Source organism: Anarhichas minor, unplaced genomic scaffold, assembly GCF_050575085.1.
Source record: "Anarhichas minor isolate MPS153535 unplaced genomic scaffold, ASM5057508v1 ptg000003l, whole genome shotgun sequence".
In the NCBI taxonomy this organism is placed as follows: domain Eukaryota; kingdom Metazoa; phylum Chordata; class Actinopteri; order Perciformes; family Anarhichadidae; genus Anarhichas; species Anarhichas minor.
In genome coordinates, this window is record NW_027466449.1 from 15,144,728 (window position 1) to 15,166,669 (window position 21,942).

At 43.4% G+C, this 21,942-nt stretch overlaps 1 protein-coding gene and 1 long non-coding RNA gene across 2 annotated transcripts in view; both read right to left on the reverse strand.

Annotated features, from left to right (window-relative positions):
• Positions 1-20,572, reverse strand: part of LOC142957978 (adenylate cyclase type 6-like) — a 28,426-nt gene extending 7,854 nt beyond the window's left edge. The window contains exons 1-9 of the mRNA XM_076099759.1: positions 20,395-20,572; positions 17,029-17,297; positions 15,970-16,909; positions 2,791-2,940; positions 1,801-1,922; positions 1,089-1,200; positions 733-860; positions 474-632; positions 196-337 (exon numbers count right to left, since the gene is read on the reverse strand). Coding sequence (XP_075955874.1) covers positions 196-337; positions 474-632; positions 733-860; positions 1,089-1,200; positions 1,801-1,922; positions 2,791-2,940; positions 15,970-16,909; positions 17,029-17,048 — 1,773 coding nt within the window. The 5' untranslated portion in view covers positions 17,049-17,297; positions 20,395-20,572. The remainder of the gene's footprint in view (positions 1-195; positions 338-473; positions 633-732; positions 861-1,088; positions 1,201-1,800; positions 1,923-2,790; positions 2,941-15,969; positions 16,910-17,028; positions 17,298-20,394) is intronic.
• On the reverse strand, positions 7,186-15,963 carry LOC142958010 (uncharacterized). Its single transcript, XR_012956158.1, has 2 exons — positions 8,203-15,963; positions 7,186-7,665 (listed from the first exon to the last, which is right to left on the reverse strand). It is a non-coding gene; the product is annotated as an uncharacterized LOC142958010 (long non-coding RNA).
• Positions 20,573-21,942: the final 1,370 nt, after the last annotated feature.

Below are 21,942 nucleotides of genomic sequence, written 5' to 3' on the forward strand. Positions count from 1 at the left end.
ATAGGCTAATGTGCAATAATCATAATAATAATATAAATAATAATTAAAATCAGAGTATAAATAAGGATTTAAAAAAAGGAAATATAAACAATAACATTTTAAAGCAAAACAATTATAAATAAATGTGATGTAAGTTTTAAAATGCATGATTTTATATACATATTTATTGAGCGGTCTGTGTTTTTGTTCACTGACCCGTTTCTGGCTGCAGCCGAGAACCAAGAAGGTCTCAATGCTGTTGTCCTTCAGATACGCGTTCCTCTCCCCTCCGAAGCCGGGTTCCACCTCATAGTCTCCATTAAGATACTGCAAGGTGGCCTTAGTGATGTGGATCCGCCTACAGAAAGACATGGGATTTATAAATGTTTTGGTATTATGCAGAACTTGGAGATGTCAGACATTCTTCTGAACATACCTAGCAGCTCCACAATTGCATGTGCATGTGATTGTGAACCTGTGTTTATTTCCCTCACCCTGCTTTGCCTCCCGCCTCCATGTGATTGGCCAGCGTGACATCGTTTGACCACACGTCAAACTGCCACTTCCTGAGTCCCAGCACGCCGCAGTGCACTCGCCCACTGTGAATCCCAACGCGCATGTTAACGTTGACCCCCGTCACCTCGCGCACCAGCCTGTAGACACACGGCCCAGAGAGTCAGGGTCCCTTCTGGGACAAAAAAAAAAAAGAAACTCCAAAACAAACACACAAACGCCAACACCGTTTCCACTCACGAGATCGCCTCTATCATGTCGACGCCCATCTCCACACAGCAGTGGGCGTGGTCAGCCCGGGGTTCAGGCAGCCCGGACACACAGTAGTAACAATCGCCCAAAATTTTGATACGTAGACAGTGATTCTCCTGAGAAAGGGAGAGAAAAAGATCAGAATGAGGTTGACAAAAGGTATCTGAGGGCTAAATAAAAGGAATAGAATGTTGGTAGCTGTCATATCTCTCAGGTGAGAATGATGCGACAGCCATGATTAGCTTATGTTATTTAACTGTGGAGACCTCTAAAGCTATGTCCCGAAATGTCAAACTAGTCCTTTAAGAAAACACAACAGACAGACGGATGCTGTGGATCCTTACCGATGCCAGCTTGTCGAAGCGGGCAAAGAGTTCATTGAGGGTCATGACCAGCTCCTGAGCCGTGCACTGAGAGGCCAGGCTGGTGAAACCCTCGATGTCTGCAAACAGAATACTGAGGACGAGAGAAAAGACGGGGAAAGACAAACATTAGGTCCGGTGTTGAAGTTTTAGCATGAGCAACGTTAGCAATTCTAAGGAACACTGATTATATTTCCGGCCCTAATCAGCAGCAGCAGAAGAACGATATTGCAGTTTGTTATTATCAGGGCTGCTGGCCTTGAGAGAGGCCGGAAGTTTGACCGTCAACTCTTCTGAAGGAGATGTGTGTGTGTGTGTGTGTGTGTGTGTGTGTGTGAGGGACAGAGGGGTGCTGTGTGTTTGCTCAGTGCTGTAATTGAATGTGTGCCGAAGCTCTCCATCTTTGGGGATTATCTTATCTTGGCTGCTGGTGATTAAGTATTCCCTCACTAGTGTTAATTAGCCTCCACTCTGCCAAACCACTCTACCCTCCTATGACTCTGTGAGCGCGCGTGTGTTAGTGTGTGTGTGTGCAAATGTGTTGTGAATCATTTTCAGGAAGAATTCGGGAAACATTGTTATGTTTTAAGGAAGACATGACTGTACTTAAAGGTTGTCTTGCACTAATATGGAGGTTGATAAATTCATGGGTGAAACATGAAATACAGCACTGAGGCCGAGCGTCCCGGCTGACCTGACATTGTCGTGTTTCTGGATGTAGATTTTATGAAACATCATGTCTTCCTTCTTGGCATTGATGTCAGCCTTCATCTCCATGGCAACGTGCCTTGGCAACACTGAAAGCAACAGACGTTCCTGGAAACACACACACACACACACAAAGAAACAAAATGCAGATTGTGTCATTCACAATATTATTGTCTATGTGCAATGTGTCAAGGGTGTGTGTGTGTGTTTGTATTTTAATCACAAGGCAACATGTACGTCTTACCCCCCCCCTCAATCACAACAATAACAAATACTGAATTTGATGACTTTGTGATGTAGCGTGGGCTCATGGGAGTTGTTTTCAGATGTCGTGACTCAAGCAGAAATCATGGTGGCAGACGAGATGATGTTTTAAAGTTTTATTATTGTTACGTTTACTCACGCTTACTCAAGATAGGTCGTTTAATTCTAATAACAGTTACCGTAAGCTAACGTAGCGTTAATTTGTTATCCGTGGTCAAAACAAGCATACAAAAAATATTCTTATATTCTTTATGGTTGAAGATAGTTCTGGTGAAACCGAGGCTCCTGCAGAGTGTGTTGCATTGTGGGTCGTTCGTAGCCTTAATGATGCTAGGCTAGCTACTTAATTCATGTATTTTAGAATGAATCCAGCTCAACCTGCAAGAGCTTGTGCTCATGTTTTGCTGCCAGGAAGTAAATGCATTCCTGATGTGTTTTTTACCGAAGCGGACCAGGGAGCGAATCATCTGACCAAACATATTTTTTATTTTTATATTATGATGAAGAGCTAAAACAGACAACTGCCAGTAACTGCCTCCAAGAGCTTGACATGAGAGTGAATATGTATATCATGTTTTATTTTTACAAGACAAAAGGCTTCAAGGATGAGGACACTTGTTCCAAAGTGTTGGCAAAAAGTCTTATATTTTGGCCAATTTAGTCATAAATACATATCGACAAATGTGTATTATGCATCTGTGTGCAGACCTACCTGTTGTTGATTCTCCCTCTGCAGGTGTAGCCTGGCCTGGATGTATCCTCTGGTCTCCTGGAAGGCTTGTCTCTGGGAAACCTCAGCGGGGTAGTGGGTACAGATACCAATGATGTTAGTGCACAGGAAGATCAGGACATTAGCGCTCACCTGGAGAGACGAGAGAGGAGGGAGGGAGGGAAGAGGTGGTCAGGCTTAAGAAAGGAGGATACGGATAATCCTGTGAGGCATTGGAGGCAGTGAATGAATCGTGATTTAAGCATAAAAGTAAGCAGGTGTAAAGTCAAATAGAGTGACGGTAGTTTCTCATCAAACTAGACAAATGACACATTTCTCATGCACCAGTGTTGTTGTCATTGCTTTCGGGACAGCATGGTTTCATTACTGAGAGAGAAAACACACAGGATGTACACATTTATATTGTGTAAATAAATATTGTATATGACTGATTGTGGATTTAACCTTAAATCATAATAAAAAACTAATATTGTTTTGTTGACAATAAAAGAAGACAGTGTGATGCTGACAGAGATAACGATAGATATACAGTTCATCTCAAGTGCTCGTCTTTACCGGAAAGTCTTTACATAAAAAGACGTAAAAACATCAACTGGTGAGAGACTTTTATTGCACTCTTTCTGAGTGTTACATTATTGACGATCTTTTCTCAAACATTTCTGTTCTCTTTCTTTCTCAAGAGACTTGAGACAAACTGTATGTGCTTTAAGGCCCCTTCACACTGTGGGATTTTGGGCTGTATGAGGAAAGAAAGTTGACAATCGCGAGAGAAACTTTGTTAAAATCTTTGGTCGTTCCTGGATCACGCTGGGAGATACATCCACCAACGTCGGAGCTTTGTCAACCAAAAACAAAGACATAAATTCTCACAATGTAACTGCAGGTACAACCTAGGCCTTCAAATCAACCAATCAGAACACAACATACAAGGACGGAGAATACTCTGGTCGGCAAAAGATTTGTAAAGAATATTTTGAACAAGTTTAGGGGGTTATCTTGCATATGTTTATATATTTACACGGTAGCGCTTCTATTCACCACACAATTCAATATTAATATTGTCACAAACTAATGAGAGGCCATGTGTACTGTCGGCCGCAGCCTGAAGCAGGGAGTTGACAAACAAATGGGATGTGATAGACGATTGCTTATGGGTGGTGTAGTTTACTTCTTGCAGATTGTGTGTTTCAGTCGCCACCCTGTGGAGTTCAGAGGATGAGGCAATGAAGGACTACGCTCAATGATGTAAATAAGATATTCAGAACTACTTAGTAGGTGTTCATTATAAGGAATTAATGATACCCTGCAGCCAATCAGGATCAAGTAATCACCCAGACAATGGTGGAAATATATACGGTGGCTACAAAATGAATAATGACAATAGCAAAAGATGCTAACGGTGCATCAAGCATATAAACAGATGGGTAATGGAAAGATGAGTTCAAAAAGAAAGCAAACAAGGCGTGGGGGTAAAACATAGACAAACAGCATAATGGACAACACAGATAAAATGAAAGACTGACAGATGTTGAGGAAGGAAATAAGTGGAAAGGAGCAGGATGAGGAAGGAAAAAGACAATGTGAGCATGACAAGAGTAAAAAAAGAGTTTGAGTGAGTGAGATCTGCAGAGAGAGAGCGAGAGAGCGAGAGAGAGAGAGAGAGAGAGAGAGAGAGAGAGAGAGAGAGAGCAGGACAGATATGGGCCACAGTGACATTAGGCAGATGGCTCAAAGTGCTCAGCTCTGTTTACATTGCTCTCACTGATAAAGCAAAAACAGCCATGAGACAAAAGTGGAACCTACAGCAGGATGTGTTTGCAGGTGAATGCCTCCCGTCAGTCCACATGTGTGTGCAGTCAAAGACTTTAACGTGTGTTATCGCTGCAGCTACTGTAAGTATTTATCAGTTGAGACTCACTTAACGTGGGTACAGTGTCACACGCCGTGTGTCTGAGCTCACAGGCGCAAACTAATTGCTTGCTTTTCTCAAGAGGGCAAGGGCTAGTGGGTTTGCAGAGTACACCGTAAGGTCCTGTGTTTACGCAACAGCACTCCACCTCTTTAGGAGCTCTGCTTTAGGAGCTCTGCTTTAGCAGCGTTTACCTGCTACCTGAGCATGCCGCCACGCTCCCAGCGCAGGGCCGCTGCACCTGCTCCTCTGTGCTCAACAACACACTCATTTATCTAAACTCATGACTTATCACCTTATCCTGCGCGGCCTTTTCTCTGCTGGTTTGGTCCAGCACGATTATAATCAAGCCACTATGCATTATGGTCTGCATTGCTCACTCCCTGTCAGGTGGCGTTCATGACTGAGTTACCAATATGATTATGGCCTACTAAAAGGGTTACGTTCGGTTTATGGAGACAAAAATAAACCAGGAATTGAACATCACGTCACTGGAACCTCGCATAGTTTGTTTTTTGCCATAAAAAGCAGTCGTCATTTCCCCTCTGGGTGACATGATGGAAGTGGCCAGCCAGTCTGTGGAGAGGACCTCAGCCTAATCCCGGGATATCAAAATGGCATTATGTAAGAGCGGCTCTGATCTAGACCGGACAGGCAAAACGGCAGTACACACAACATAGATTAAAATGTATTTTCTCCACACAAAAAAAGCCCCCAACAGCTTAGGGAGGATATGCAGGCTGAATCAATAAATGATCAACATGGGTCCATGGAGGCATTGCTGAATAAATGACCACCTCTGTGCATAACAAGAATGTCTGCTTCATATCTGATATACCTCCACAATTAAGTAAAAATAAATCTATAAAGTACATATTACTTAGTAAAATAAAATAGTTAGGAAAGCTGACACAGATACTTAGACTTGTGAAAGAAATTTCAAATTAAATTCTCATGGGGTATCCCAAAGTTTACAAAGATACCAAAGACGTGAAAGTGATTTTTTAGGGAACTGTAAAAATCATGCATTCTTAACTTCACTAAGTGTAAACATCATATAGTAGCTTCAATGAAGAGCTGGGACAAACCCGAGACAGAATTATATGCAATACTGTCAGATAGTGTGAAATAAGAGGATTTTCAGTCAGATTCCTCCTCTGGGGACCATGCATACTGTATATGTACATCATTTCAGAGCAATCCACCCAGCAGTTGAGATGGTGGACCGACTGACCGATTAACAATTCCAAAAACATACTGCTACTGGTGGTGTGAGAAGAAAATACAGATGTCTAAACAAAGAAGTGGTAAACGCAACCTGCCCATCGTTGGTAATGCCTCCACATCCAAACACAACACCCACATCCAAACACAACACCCATCACCACCCTTCACCTAATGACACCCCTCTAAAGATCCCGTCTCAGAGTTGGACGAGCAGGCGACAGTGAGAGGTGCGCTAATGGAACATTCAGAAACCTTATTTATAATTTTTCTCCTCCTTTATGATGGATTTAGCACAGCAGCCATTTACTTTAGCAGGAAGTCTCTGGTCCTGACAGTGAGTCTATAAACATTGACTTTTAAGGCTGGGAAAGAGTGTTCTTTAAGGAGGAGAGAGCAACGTGAGAGACTGCAGACAAATGGGACATTTAACAGCATCCTAATGTACCTGAATAAGAATATTTAAAGCAGCTATGATCAATAGTTTTATACAAACAATGGATCACACGGCTACCTGTAGAGATGAACCCACAGATAACTATCACAAAACTCTGCAGCTTCTCTCATCTCAACAAAGGTTTAAGTATCTTTTAGCTCATTGTTTTGGTTTTCTGGCCCATAACTTAACTGTTGTAGTTCACTCTCATTGTTTTTTAGCCGCGGCAGGCAGCTGTTTTGAGCGACAGAGCTAAAAGAGAGTGAATATTAGACTTACATTCACCAAATGGCCACAAACAAAACTCCAGAAATTTGAAAAAATCTGTTATTGTAGGTTAAAACGGCCAACATTAAGAAAAACGGATCAACAGGAAAAACAAATATAGTCCGCCTTTGCAATGAATTAATTAAACAAGCCTCTCCAAAACAGACAGTAGGATGTGACTAATAGTCTGCACTCACAAGCCAATTCCAATACAAACCAAACAATCCTAATCAAACTGTGCACAGTCCTTGCAGAATGTCAGCCGAGTATCTCTTTTCTTTTTTCCCCAGCATGTTCACACAGCAGTAGGTGACCTGACCTCTTCGTTAATCCCCTCATCCTGCTCTCCATCCCATTTAACAATACTCAGCCAACACCCAGCACCGATCACAGGAAGGTGTGCTTGTGTCTGTGCGTACATACATGTAAATGCACAAAATTAGCAGGTCAAGGAAGATCTTAACGTTTCCCCCTGACACCTGGTATCCCTACGGTACCCCTTCATTTACTCAGACCCTTTAGGAAGTCAGTTGACAGAAAGCTCTGCAAATTACACTTTTAATCCCTTTAATCAGATACATTTTACCCAGACACATGCTTTGTCTCTTCAATCATTCAGTCAGTCAGTTTAGAAGTTGTTGAGATGCAAGAAAAAAAAGCTTTGCTATGATTTGTATGCAGGTATAATGTTCACCTCCTGACTTAATATTCCTGTTAAAGAGCTCATTTTGAAGCCAGTCATTATAGACCTCGTATTCATGGAAGATGGAGATGTGACGATGATTTTATATAAAACTCAATGTTGTTGAAGAGTCTCTCTCCCTCTCTCTGCGCTTCTTTCTCAGTCTTGTGAAAAGGTTCTGCTTAGTGTTGGCCCGAGATTCACACCCACGGAGACTGTGAATTATCGGAGATGGCAGCGCTGCTTTCACTTAGCAACTATCACCCACATTCAACAGCCTCCCACCAAAGACCTGCAGTCCTCGACCCAGGTTCAGGGAGGGTGCAGCATGGGGACCAGCTGAGGAGGTAAGGGGGGTAGTGGGTGAGTAGATGACTTTAGGCCTTTTTACACAGCCTGTTCAAGGGGGGAACGTAGTTATTTGCTGGTTGGAACTGTAATTGTCTCCTGCTAGATTTGATCAGCTACAGCTACAGCTGGTTAGCTCCAAGAGTAAGGTAACTAACCAATGTGTTTGTCAAATGTAATACAATCTCAGGTGACATTGGCTGGGGTTGAGGGAGTCTAAACTTCCTCAAATCCAACACGGAGAGGAACAGAGTCGCTGATTTCAAACAAAGCTTTGTTATCATCCAGGACCGGCTTGCACACAGGGGATGTGCTAGCTGTAAACAGGGATGTAACAAACCAATGTAGTTCCTTAATGATATGCTAAACTCTTGAAATAGCACTTGATTACTACTGTCGGTAGTCAGACATGCTAACGGTTCAGATAGCAGGTTTATTTCTTTTAACATACAGAATGGTGACACGACAATATAAAAAAAAACAATGCAGAAAATAAAAACATTAAATCATTAAATATGTCATGCTCACATGGAAAAAAAAACAATCATTGTCCAGAAAACTGACGCTGAATTTATAAGACCTTTTCCCAGAGGGAGCAGTGACTGATGGGATATTGTTGTTGAAGCGGAGCCAACGAGAGCGCAAGTCAGAGCTCATTGGCCTTTGAGGAGCATCTGGAACTCCTTAGAACATCTGTGTTATATCAGGCTGTGTAAAACACACTCCAGCACCCCGAAACACAATGACGGTGCTTTACTCGTGACAGAACATAAGAGTCTCCCCCGTAGGTTGGCCCTTATCTTTCCTTGAGAGCGTCGGTTATTTATTTCCATATTCTTTCATTTCATTTATTTTGACTCGCGCTCACTGTCACTTTTAGCCTTTGTGAAAGAGTCTGCGTGTGTGTGTGTGTGCGGTGCCAGGCAGCTGCTGGGTTTGTGTACTCAGCCTGAGCCTCATGTCTACACACAGCTCACACTGCCCTTATCTGAAGTGACCAGAACCACATCAACAGATAAAGAGTCGAGCCCCGCCTGCTCACTCTGCCGGGTGGTCTGTACTCTGTCTGGAGGTGAGCGTCGACCGGCTGCAGCTCACTGAGACGCATCAAACATTTGTGTCTTACAGCGGATAAACTTCACATAAAAAAAGTATTTTTTACGCTTCAGATGAAAAGCTATTTTGGAGCACAATCACATGTACAGTCTTGTCATTTCTATAATTTGTGATGAACAGCAGGGAAGAGTGTTGACCTTTCTCAGGAAATCACTTTCCAGGACAATATCAAACAGTTTAAATGCATTCTTGGTTTCTAAAATCTGTCATCATTGTGACTGACATGAAGCGGTGTCATTTAAACAAAACTGCAGCACTGTGATGCGACGGTACAAAATGTAATCACTTTTGTTCCAACAGAGTTGAATTTACTAGTTGTTTAGTTTTTCCCAATTGCACGTATATTTTGTTTGCATCACAGTGAACAGCAAGTCTCTTTTTATTCATATCTTTTTTACTCTTAAAATGTAAATGAAGACAGTGTGTGGATCCCCTTCATAGATCTTTACATGTTTATACTTAAATAAATGTAAATATTACAGATATTTGTATCAGAAAAAAGATCCTCTTTCACATGGAATGATTGGGACAAAGTCCAGTCCACACACCCTCGTTTCTTTCTATTAAACAAACAATCAAAAAAGAAGGTTAACATGGAAACATTTCATTACACTGCTTAGAGAGACCCAAAACACCCCCTCACTCATTATTTCCTGGGGAGTATTATATATAGTATATGATAGTTTAAGCTTTAAAAAATATATATATATATTTGAATAGATGCAGTTTACTGTGGACTACGTACATTAGCAGATTGAATCTTTCAATCCGTGGAGGAAGGAGTGTATTTGTTGTGCATTTAAGTACAAAATATGAGTCCAAACAAATGCGTGATGCATAAGATAAATCACAAAAGAGCGGGAAGTGGGGAGCTGATATTATATCTGTTCTGTTAAACAGGAAATGTTGCAAATGTTCGGCAATTGTTTCTGCTCCCCTAAGAACAATTTATTCAGTAAGCCAGTCATGATGTACTTTATCACAGCAAACATGTTTTTTTTAAGCGAAACAAAACAGGCTGCCACTGTAACTCTGTTCCCCTGTCACCACTTGTGTTTGTGAGCATTTTCTTTTCTTTTCCATAAACATGAAAGTATGACTGATGCCAAAAAGATTTCCATAAATAGTTCTATTTGTAGTCTTTTCTGCATTTCCAGTTTTAGACACATTTGAGTATTCTCGAGGCTGTGCACTGAAACACAAGACCATAAGCCTTAAATAAATAATGTGCATGCTTGTCCGGAACAATTGAAGTGTAAAGCCAGTTTCAAACTCCTTTTCCCTCTGTCATGTTTCTGTAAACATGCTGGGGGTCCTAACACTGAAAACTACACACCAGAAACATTTCTGCTGGCAACCAGGCGGGTGTGACTTCTGTGGAGAGAGTGTGACTATTAAAACTATTTTGGCATTGTAGTTGCAAAAGTGCCACAAAATCTGCATAAAAAAGGAAAAAGGAAAGGAAAACCATTTTTTTTTCTCACGATATCAACAAGTTCTTCTCGAACGCACGGGACCGCTGCAAGCACACTGGGCCCTACGTGCTGTGGACAGACAACAGGTTCAGGGACGACTGCTGCGATTAAACAAAAAGCCTCTTAGAGGAGCAATGTCAACATTAGAGGAATGCAAAAGAGTTGTAATTAGCAATAAAATCAATTATCTGTGCCAGAAAAAGAAACTCGTATAAGTAACAGAACCATAGAAGGTCAATTACTCAAGCTATAGAGCTTTCTTTATCGTCTTCGAGGCCTAAACACTCGTCCTGCACTATACAGACGTGCGCAGTCACAGCGAGCTGACCAGAGATAAGCTTCCCTGAACCACACAACTGGCAAACAACATCCTGTGCATCCCTCCCTCTCCCCTCCCCAGCACCTCTTATGACCTCTTCTCTGTCATCGCCATGTTTAATCATGGACCGTCTCATTTCGACAGCATGGGGGGGGGGGAGGGGGAGGAAGGAAAAACAAAGCACGGATCTATCCGTGTCTAGAAAGCTCGGACCCCTCCAACATCCAGGTCCTAAAACTGCCAGATTACCAGAAAGAATGAGTGAACGGCAGCAATCAATTTTGACCTGGTTTTCCTTCACTTGCAGCAACGGTTACCAAACTGTACAGCAGCCGGCTCAACTGGCTGCTTGAGTCGTAGTTGTTTCCATGGCAACCGTTGGACCAACTGAACACAAGCACTGAGGGAGACACTTAGCGATGCTGTTTATTCCCCATCATTCTCAGAAGTGATGCTAAACTGATAATTAATTTTCCAGCGATCTTATTGGTCCACAGATTGGTGGTGGTGGTGGTATGGGTGTCTTGACAGTGTGTGTTTGTGTGTGTGTGTGTGTGTGTGTGTAATTCTGTATCAATGTAAGTGAATACAAGTGAATCCAGGCGGTTACAAACAAGTGAAATGTATTCATATGGAGAAACAATTACACAAAGAGGGATCACATCACATTCAGGTGCATCAGTGTTTAAATTTTGATGCACTAAAACCTCTCTGGAGTCTTTGAATAACACTGTGTGTGTGTGTGTGTGTGTGTGTGTGTGTGTGTGTGTGTGTGTGTGTGTGTGAGAGATCCCATCAGTCAGCACCCATCCTGGTCGTGAGCAGAGCGTACATGTGACAGGTATCCTCGTTAAAATGCTGCTGCTGCGTTAAACACAAATTATTTATCAAGGAGGCCGAGGAAAGGGACTGCGTGGGGAGAATATCGGATTCTCCTCCGATCACACCGCCTCGCTGCTGCCTCCTCCTTCACTTTTACTGGGTGTCTCATTCTATAGCTGCAGCTTTGCAGAGATGATCATCACACGCCGACACTTCTTCCACTGGGATCGAAGTACAACCATCTTGATGCATGATGCACACAAGGTTATTCCAGCACCGGGAGCTGCTGTGAAACTGTGAACAGCTGATACAGTTTCATCAATGTGAGATTTGCTCTTTCTCTTTGTAACATCCTGGAAATTTTTAGAATTGAGTAAACAGCCATTTGGAAAGTTTGACCGTAGTGGACTGAGCGCATTACTACATAAGCGGCACATTGTTATTTAAACGCTATTCCCTTATCTTATCTACTGAATGAAAAACAAACAAACTTTAAACACTAAGCGGGAGAGTTGTGAAACACATCGACTGTCCCCTGAGCCAGAGTTCAAGTAGAGCCTGATTTGCCCTCTGTGCTCTCTTACGGGTTTTTAGGGGCTTTACCCACTATCTCTGCTGTGCTTAAAGATCAAAGGTCCGTCCCAAAATGCATTAGCTTACGCTTCATTAGCGTGCAGCAGAAAAAGATAAATAAATCATTGTCGTATCTGTGAATATACAGCATTAGCCTTCAGGGTATGTGAAAACCGCAGACCCATGTGTATGCAGAGAAAAGGGGGTGAGAGTGACCTGCCTGTTGCTCTGACGCAGGCTCTGATAAGACTGTCCCATGTGACGCAACAGTTAGCAGAATCGCCAAGGGCTGGGTATTTTTAGGAACCAGTATTTGACCTCCCACAGCACGTATGTCAACAGCATCCACACAACAATGCTTGTTGTAAGGGACAATAAAGCAAATAACGCCGGGGTGAAGAATGTACAATCAGGAGGAGCTTCATTGACAGACATATCGGCAGTGATCAGTGTGCATGAAAAGCAGCAGAGTGGCGTGTATTAAAAGCGTCTCTAATCCTGCACACAAGCACCCACTGTACCGCACATGTCAGTCTTCACATTCAAACAGACACCCACACATTCAGGCAGGACAATAGCTTTGTGATGTTACTTCTCAAAGAATAACAAACTGCTGCAATTCTGACAAACATCAATAGAGACTTGAGGGGAAGGTGACAACCATTACAAAGGAGGGGATGTGTGTGTGTGTGTGTGTGTGTGTGTGTGTGTGTGTGTGTGTGTGTGTGTGTGATGATGGATGGGACATGCACATGTGTATGTACTGCTAGGGCTAATTTATTTCAGCCGAGGGGTCTGAGGATCACAGACATGTCGACACAAAAAAGAAACATGGAGTAACAGCAGAGTGAAACTCCCGTGTTACAGGTCGTCTCCATGTTAAAGCTCCGATAGATTGGCGTTTGTTTTGAAATCAGTCCTGCGTAAAACAAGGTGGTTTAAACTCTCTTATATACTGTAGTTTATTTTGTGAGCGTGTACAATAAGGCGCTCAGAGTGAAGCTAAGAACAGACACTGGATTCTGCTGTATGCAGCTGTAAAAACACACACATGCCAAACTACGCCAAGAGAAATACAGCTCAGGAAACAACCAGACTGCATGTGTTTTGAAAGGTTTGAAGGGATTAAAGGCCGTGACTTTCAAGAGACGAACATTAAATACTTATGAGGCAGACAGACACCATTGAGATGTGCGTGAGAGCCTCAGTTTACTCTGGTCTTACATGACTTGAATAACTACAATTGCAGCCTCGCGGTTGTGTGCGAGTCCCCCAAACAGTCAAGTTGCAGCAGACATCTGTCCAACGATTTCATCACTTCATCATTTTATCCGTTTGTGCAAAATCTGAAGACATTCCCTCCAGACGTTACTGAGGTATCAAGATTTGGAAAGACGGACGTCAAACATGTTTTTACTACTGTTCTGTTTTCAGCTTATATTCTTTGCGGATGTCTTGAATTGGTTGGTCTGCTTTTGTGTTTTATTGAGTAAGACTTCATGGTCATAAATAAATTAATGGCCTGTAGAGCCATTCTGTCAAGACTTTTATTGTGGTCTTCCATATCACTGATTTGGAGCACTATATTATACACAAAATGTCAGTTCACGAGCGTGCTTTGATCAGATTTGATTGAGGGCAAATGGGCAACATAAGCGAATGTACGCGATCACCTTTTTACAAGTGATACCCCCACTAACGGATAACCTCTCATGTAATGTGACCAAATCCTGGTCCCTCATATCTGCTTTTACATGAACTATTAGTTTAAAATAAATCCCAAGAATAGTGTATTTTTTGGGAAACGGCATTCAAAGACCAGCCCCAGCTGGTCACTGATTTAACTCAGTGAAACTAGTCTGATATACAAATAAGACCTATTTAATTTACTTCATGGATGATAGATCAATCAGCTACTCGTACTTTCAGAAATCAACTTGCACTTATGACTGAGGAGAAACCCAACTCAACTGTACCGACTCCCTTTCAATCCCCTGTTTAAAACCTGCGTTGCTAGCAAACAGAAGTTGGCAACGAAAAGACAGAAAAGAGGATCTGCATTTACATCATTCCTCAATACACAACTTCATCATTATCTCTTCTCATCACCACCAACAGAAACCCGGTGAGGTCAATGAGTTATCGGAGAAAGAGGAAATACTTGCACACAAGCGTGAAGCAGTGATTGATGATAGAGTTTTACTGTGTCACGTATAGTACACAGGCGACCTCTGGAATAAACAGCATTGCAGGGCCGCAGCTATCTCACGACATTCATTCACTTAATGACGGCAAACAACGTTGCAGCGTGTGAGGGATATATGGTATATCATGCATGATGTGAGAGTACACAGCAGTTACTGAGTTCCCACGAACCCCTAACCTAGTGCTGTACTTTTTAAATAAATGTATAATAAACAATATCTTAACAAAGTGATCGGTCTTTATGTGACTTGTTTGGGTTGTTGTTGTCCCGCTAACACATGAGAGGATATGTTACTGAATGCATACCTTACTGTTATGGCAGAGACATTATGGTGATAACCAGTGTTTAGTCATTAGGTCCTATATCCCCCTATTGTTTTCATGTAATGGCTTTCCCATTATGTTTTCCATAACCTTTCCCCAAGGAGAAAACGGTTAGAGCTCAACAGAAAGCGAGCCACCACCATACTGCGTGCCCCCCCCCACCCCACCAGTCGGCCTCACCATCGTCACCCCACCCTTGGAGAAAAGTACAAAGCGTCCCTTGTGTGAGAGCACAGAGACCTGAGTGATATCGCTTTATATCATGTTATTCTCACACTGTCACACAACAGCACACTCACACACACACTCACACACACTCACACAGAGCTGTCCGGCCGGGGCGGTCCATTCAGCCCGCTGACCTTCAGCGAGCCACCAGGTCCTTGACATGACGCACAAACAACACACTGTACAGAAAGACCCACGAGCCGCAGAATACATGTAAATACAACACGGTGGCACTGCGTCCGCTTGTGTGGCCAGTTCAGTTAGAATGAAACCGCCATATCGTAAACATTGTGACGGAGGAGACACTTTAAATGCCCCCAGACATGAAGCAACATAACAATGTGTCCAGTTCAATCAGTCTACAGTGATAACGTATCACAATTTTCTGTTTGCTTGTGTATTTAATTACATATCAACAGTGTTGGGAAAGTTACTTGTTAAAATGTAATAGGTTACAGATTACTAGATACCCGGTTAAAATTAGGCATTAAGGTAGATGTTTCCTCAGGTTTGATGTTGAAAGATTCTTTTCACACTATTCAGTATCATCAAATGTTTTTGCAGAATCAGAAGGCTGCAAAGCAACAGAATGAATGTACATAAAAGCTTTTTACCAAAAATAATATATATTCTGATGTAACCTCTTTGTAAACACCAACATTTTGATTAGTACTTCTTTCTCAGTAACTGTTACAGATTACAACTACAGTTATTTTGTAGTTAAATTACACAACGGTGTTACATGTAAGAGGTTATCACTGCTTATCAAATACCTTCCAATTTTCCACTTAAAATAGCTGCAAATTTGGATGAAACATTTTTAGGCCTGCACCTAACAACAATTTATTATTTTTGTTTAATGATTATTTTCACATTTAATTACAGTACACACAGTACAGTTCACAGTACAGAAGCAAAAGACGCTCTGACTTCCGCTTCACTGGGACTTTAAAAATAAAGTTTTGAACAACGCTTCGCTACACAACATGCATTTGTGTAGATGGATCAACCGAAGGGTCAAGGGTAAGGGTTAGAGAGTGAGTAGAGTTAGAGGAGGTGAAACATATATACTGAACTTCATTCATGAAAAATTGTAGGATGAAATGCTGATATATTTTATCTGCAAGACAACATAAAAGGGAAATAGTGACAGTAGTTTCCTCCCATCACCATCAGTGTCAGTTCAGGTCACCCAGTTAACAGTCAAACAGTCATACGTCAAGCCTCTCTCACCTGTTTCCAGAGGAACTGGTCTTCCTGATTGAGCTGCCATGTTGTGACCACGTGTATGATGGCCAGCAAGGCTCCACTCAGCACAGCCGCTCTCATCCTCACAGGCAGCAGAGTGTAGATGATGTAGATGAAGAACACGGACCACCAGATGCCCTCCGAGGCGCTCCTGGGTGCCACCATGAGCACCCCGAACACCTGCACGGACAGCAAGACTCCGATCACCAGGTAACTGACCATCCACATGTAGTCCTGGTGGAAGCCGTTGCGGTTGCACACCACCATAAGAGCCATGAAGAGCGCCATCGCCACCGACAGGGCTGACGAGTAGGCCACGTGAGGGGCGGCGTGGACACAGTGGAAGGTCAGCATGATGCCGCACACGATCACAAGCACCCCCATGAGCATGGTCAAGGAGCTCTGGTTCAGTCTGAAGAAGTAACGCTGGTATAGGCGCTCCAGTTTGCGGGACTGGAATTTTTTAGACTGGAACACCTGCACCACCCTGAGCCAGCAGTCCGCAGCCGTCACCACCCCTGCTGCGCCGTTGGCACCGTCATCGCCCATGTCCCCGCTTCCTCCGTTACACCCCCCTTTCCTCCCTTTCAACTCGCCATCCTCAAAGCCCAAGTCGACCGATTTCAGCCCCACCCCTTCCCCGGGAGCCCCTCCCCTTTTGCCGTAGTGGTCCTCCTGCCATCCGCAACGGACGCCGAAGTTGCCCCCGCCTCCCATGGCCCCAGCCCCCCCTCCGCGGTGGTGCTGATGGAGGGGGGCTCCAGAAGGGGGCTCCATAGCATCTGGGTCCCGCAGACAGCTCATGTAACGCGGGTTGCAGAGAGATGAGCCTCCCTTCCGTTTGGACTTCTTGCCATTGCGCTCCCCCCACGCAGTCTTGCGGTCGTCCACCCTGGCGACTAGGAAACCACTGAACCAGGACATTCTAGGTGAGCAGAGAGAATGTTCAGTACAGGAACAGGTCAAAGACAGATAACAGCTACAGCACTGATACCATGTGGCAGGAACATTACCTCCTCTAGCCACCTGTAGAAGTTAATTTACCTGTTGGGGTTCTGGTACATGTCCCAGCCCTTTCCCTTGCAGCCGGTTCACTCATTTATCCCCGCGGACAAATTTTTTAAGTAGTGAGGAGGGGTTTGTAGAGGCCACACTGCAGGGCCACAGGGTGGAACTGACTAGATGGGGTCAAAAAGCGCACCAGTCGCTTCACGAAGCCCCAGATTTTTGTGCCAGGAACAGCACTCAGAGACCAAGGTTAATGAGACGACCAGTCTCTGCTTCCAGGTCTATTTCCATGGCTTCCGCTGGGCCTAGAGGAAAAGCCAAACACATACAGTAGATTGTATAAAAACGATGCACAAATAGATATTTGTTATGGTGTCGTGGCTCAGATCTTCTTCGTCCCAAATCTGAAAGGAAATAAAAAGCATAACTGTCGGCTAAATGCACAATGAATCCCATTTCCTGGACAACCGGACACACTTGTGATTGTGTCTCATAAAAACAGAGATTCATAGATCAAGCTACTTCCAAAACTATGGGGGAGGACGGGGGAGAGGGGGAGGACAGGATCCAAAATAGCTTAATGGCCTGGGTTTTTTAAGGTGAACCAGAACTTGCTTCATTTGATCCCCGTACTAAAATAAACCCTCTGGTGTAAACACGCGACAGTGTTTTGGAGTCAGTTGGGCTGAAGATAAAGAGCGACTCCTTCAAGATCTGTTTATTATCCCAATCGGTGATAAAAGTAATAAATACAGATAAATGCCACTGGACAACAGGATACTGTCAAGACAAATATCAAGACAGCAATGGGAAACACAGCATGACAGGATCTGTGGGCCCTGCAGCGTTAAACCCAAAGTTGTTTAGAAATGACTAGAAACTAAAAGCTACTTCCCTTTAAGCATTGTATAACGCGTATAGCACAGAGATACATGTTATTGTATCAGTGTGTTGTTGCTGGATGAAATCAATATGATGTCCTTTGAGCACCAGAGGAAGTGTCGCCTGTGAATTAATCGAGTTTTATATTCTACTGTTGTTGTCTTTATTAAGCTTTACCTAAAAAAATGTTTGTTTGACATGTCGGCTACTGTAGACGGTTTAAATACACAATGTTTGACTTGCTTTTGTACCGATGTATGAACGTGTATATCTGATATATCTTATGGATATTAGTTAATCTCTTCCAGTGTATAAAGTAAGTAGTGTCTTGTAAACCAGTGTGCGTCTTTGAGTCTGTGACATTCATTTAGGATGCACTAAACCACCAAGGCCCTTTTCCAGAGGACTGCGTATCGACCAGAGGATACACATCTACATTAAATAACGTTCTTCAGCATTTCTATCATCAGTTACATTTATTCAGTCATGGTGGGCCGGTGGCTGCATTTTTAGTGCCACAGCAATGCATGCTTCACGTTACCTAACAAGAGAATCCTAATGAGTTTTCACACAGCGAGGTATACACGTAGCATATTTGGGGAAAATAGAGTTCTGGTATTGGATAAACTTGAGTTTTGGTTGTAGTGTCGACAGAAAAAGTGTGCATTTCTTAGATATTAAAATTGTAGGTTTATCCTGACCTGGTCCCATTGTATAGTATGTCTCTAATCTTACTATAATAACCCGCCAGTATCTTTATAGTTAATGTAATAATAGTATAGTAGTGTGCTCGTCTTCGTCCTGATTGAATTAAACGTCCACATATGCCTCAGCAACTGCTACCAGCTGATCTAACCAGGCCTCCAGACACCCGGAGCTGCACACAGTGCAGAGAGACACGCAACGCAGCCGCCGCGTCTGCTGCCGCTACCGCCGCCTCATCGATCGGCATTTTCCACCGGAGAGGCACGCTGTGTTGTTGAAGCAAAAATAGCATTTCCTCGCTATATCTTGCCTGCATGCGCCTTCTCTGGCACGTATCCGTCCAAGCCGTGTCCCTCCTCCCTGGCAGCGGATCGACAAGATTCAAGGAGAACCGCACCCCCACCACCACCCCCTTCTCTCTCTCACACACACACACACACACACACACACCTCCCCTCTTCTCTCCTCCCACCTCCACCAACACCTCCTTCCCTCCACCTCCCCGGCTGCGTCCCTCACTCCCCCCCCCCCCCCCCCCCCTGCACAAGGTCGACCAGCTTGTACCCATTTGCAAACGTCGTGGTGTTGCCAGTCGCTTGTTGTGTGTGTGTGTGTGTGAGTGTGTGTGTGTGTGTGTGTGTGTGTGTGTGTGTGTGCATGGTGCTTGGCTGTACTCTCCGGTTTCCCCCCACTAGCGTTAGGAGAGAGGAGGGAGGGGAAGCGGAGAAGGGAAGGCTGACTATTCCTAGGGGACATTTTCAACCGGACACTGGCGTTACAGTCACAAACAGCGAGCATAAAGTCAATCCTTGTGGGCTTGTTCCAGTTTAGACAAGTCCGACGCTGCATGCATATCTCTCTGAGTGTGTGTGTGGTGGCTCAGTTGTCATCTAGATGCAAAAATAGATCAACTAATTAGTGGTGTGCAATCTTTTTTTATTTCTATAATCATGTGCGGATGATATGTTTCCGATCCAGCGTCTAAATGCCATGCACGGGCAGGCCGTGTGTGAGGGCCCGCATTCAAACAGCGTAGGCTTCTTGTTACATAACACCATGGCCTATGTGACAACCATAACGGGGACCATAAAAAACATTCCGCTGTGTCCGGTGGACCATGTTCGGACACACACACACACGCCTCCGTCAGCGATTTGCATTTGTGCAAATGTCCTTCAGTCTGCAGCAAAGCAGCAGCTCTCAGGGTAAGTGTATTGACAAACACGAGTCCTCGGTAAATAAACGGATATAAACACGTTATTGCTGCTGCACATTCCTCAGCATCAGTCAGTTGATGGAAGTGGACTATAGCTGTGAATAATACTCTAAAAACTGTTATTTACAAACCCCATGTGTTGGTGTGAGTAGAGGATACATGGAGGTGTTTAAGTTTAAAGTTATGTTATGAAAAATGATCTGATGTGAATCATTATGCGCATCAGATGCGACCTGCACGAGGCTCCAGCTTCTGAATGTAGCTTATTAACACTCCATCAGGACTGTCAGCTGTAATAAGAAACAATGATGCAGCTCATCACACAGATATGTTGCTATTGGCCGCCAGTGGGGAACATTAACTGACCGTGTATCCTCCACCACCACCACTACCCGTGTGTGAGGCCTTACAGCAACTGTTGCCAGCTATGTCATTCACTCCTGCAGACACGGTGCACTGGCAGAGAGCTGTCCGAGGCGTCTGCGGTTCAGTGCAACAGCGTTTGGGACGTTTGTGTGACAGGAGAACATATATTATATATATATATGTCGGCCTGCAGTGTGCAGCAGCAGCAGTTACTGTCAGAAAGACGGACTCACCGTGATCATCTTCTGTTTTCTATTCCCCGACAGGACCGCAGCAGACAATCCTCCGGTTCGGAGTGGAGGACCATTTGTAGCCTGGCTGTCGAAAGGATGGTCCGGTTAAATTGGTCACCCTGTGCTGGATCTCCCTCCTGTCGTCTTCTCGCGCTCCACTCCCTTTCCTCTCCTCCCCCTGACCCTCTCGGCTCCAAGCACCACTGTCAAGACGGGGACAATACAGACATCACGCTTCCGGTTATTGTTTTTCAAGTTAAAACCCGAAATGAAAAGATCAATATTTTGATGTCTGTCCATTAAATACAAGGGATACAGCCAGCAGCGGGTTAGCTTAGCACAAAAAATATATATTTTGAAATAAAAGAAGATTGTATGGTTGTATAATACATATTGCCTGTTTATTTCATAACGCATTTATCTAATTTCAACACTTAATGTACCCATAGACAGGTATTCATCCAAATACCAGTCTATTGGCAATACATCTTAACAATTTTGTTCTCAGAAAAGTGTATTTGTTTTAACATATGGGACACTGGTTTATGGTTAATATGAAACATGTTTTTGTCTTTATCTCTCAATCATAGATAAGACATGTTGTTCATTGTTGATGTTTATAGTCATATTGATCTATGTATTTCTAGTGTTCTATATTTGTATCTTAGCTTTTGTTTCAGCTCTGGTCAAGTCAATTTTATTTAATATAACCCAATATCACAATTGTACAGCATACGCCACCCTGTCCTTTTCAATGCACGCTTGATCAGGAAAAACTCTTTTAAAGCGAAAATATGTTAGAAACCTGAGGAAGAGCAAATGAGGAGGGATCCCTCACCCAGGACACACAGATGTGTGAAAAGAATAGACCAAGATAATGAAATTACAATATACTGTCCAGACAATCCATATGACAAAAAGATGGCAGGAGGATGTCAAGCAGCTTCGCCAAACAGCTAGAGCCTGAGCCACACACCCTCCTCTCCACCTGGAAAGAGAACAGTCTATTTCAATCTATCTTCCTGTAAATTGTTCTTGGAACTGTGTTGAAGTGCATTGAGAGTCAATGTTCTTATATGTGTGCACATATTTGGCCAATAAAGTGGATTCTGATTTTACTACTTGTGTAAGTTTACTCTCCACAACTATATCATTTAAAATATTTCATATTTCCGTGTTACAGCAAGACTGTATCGTGTTATGAGACGATTGCATCGATCACCTTTATTTTTTCAGCTTTTATTCTGAAATAAACTTTCCACTTAGGCCCGTTGTAATGCTGTTTAACTGATGCTGGTTTGACGCTTGACGCAGCTCTCCTCAGCCCAGGCGCGCCGTGGCTCACACCACTCTCTTCCCACTTTTAGTAACTCGGCACTCCCTCTAGGGGTGAAGCCGTGTCTGTAGCGAGCCCAGCCGGTCAAAAACCACCAGCTATGATCTCCAGCATGAGTCTCCAAGAAGTGAAAAAAAAACAGTGATGTGGAGGAGGAAAAGTCAGCTTACACCTTCATTTTTATTTACTCAATAGTGTCTAAAACCTTGTGA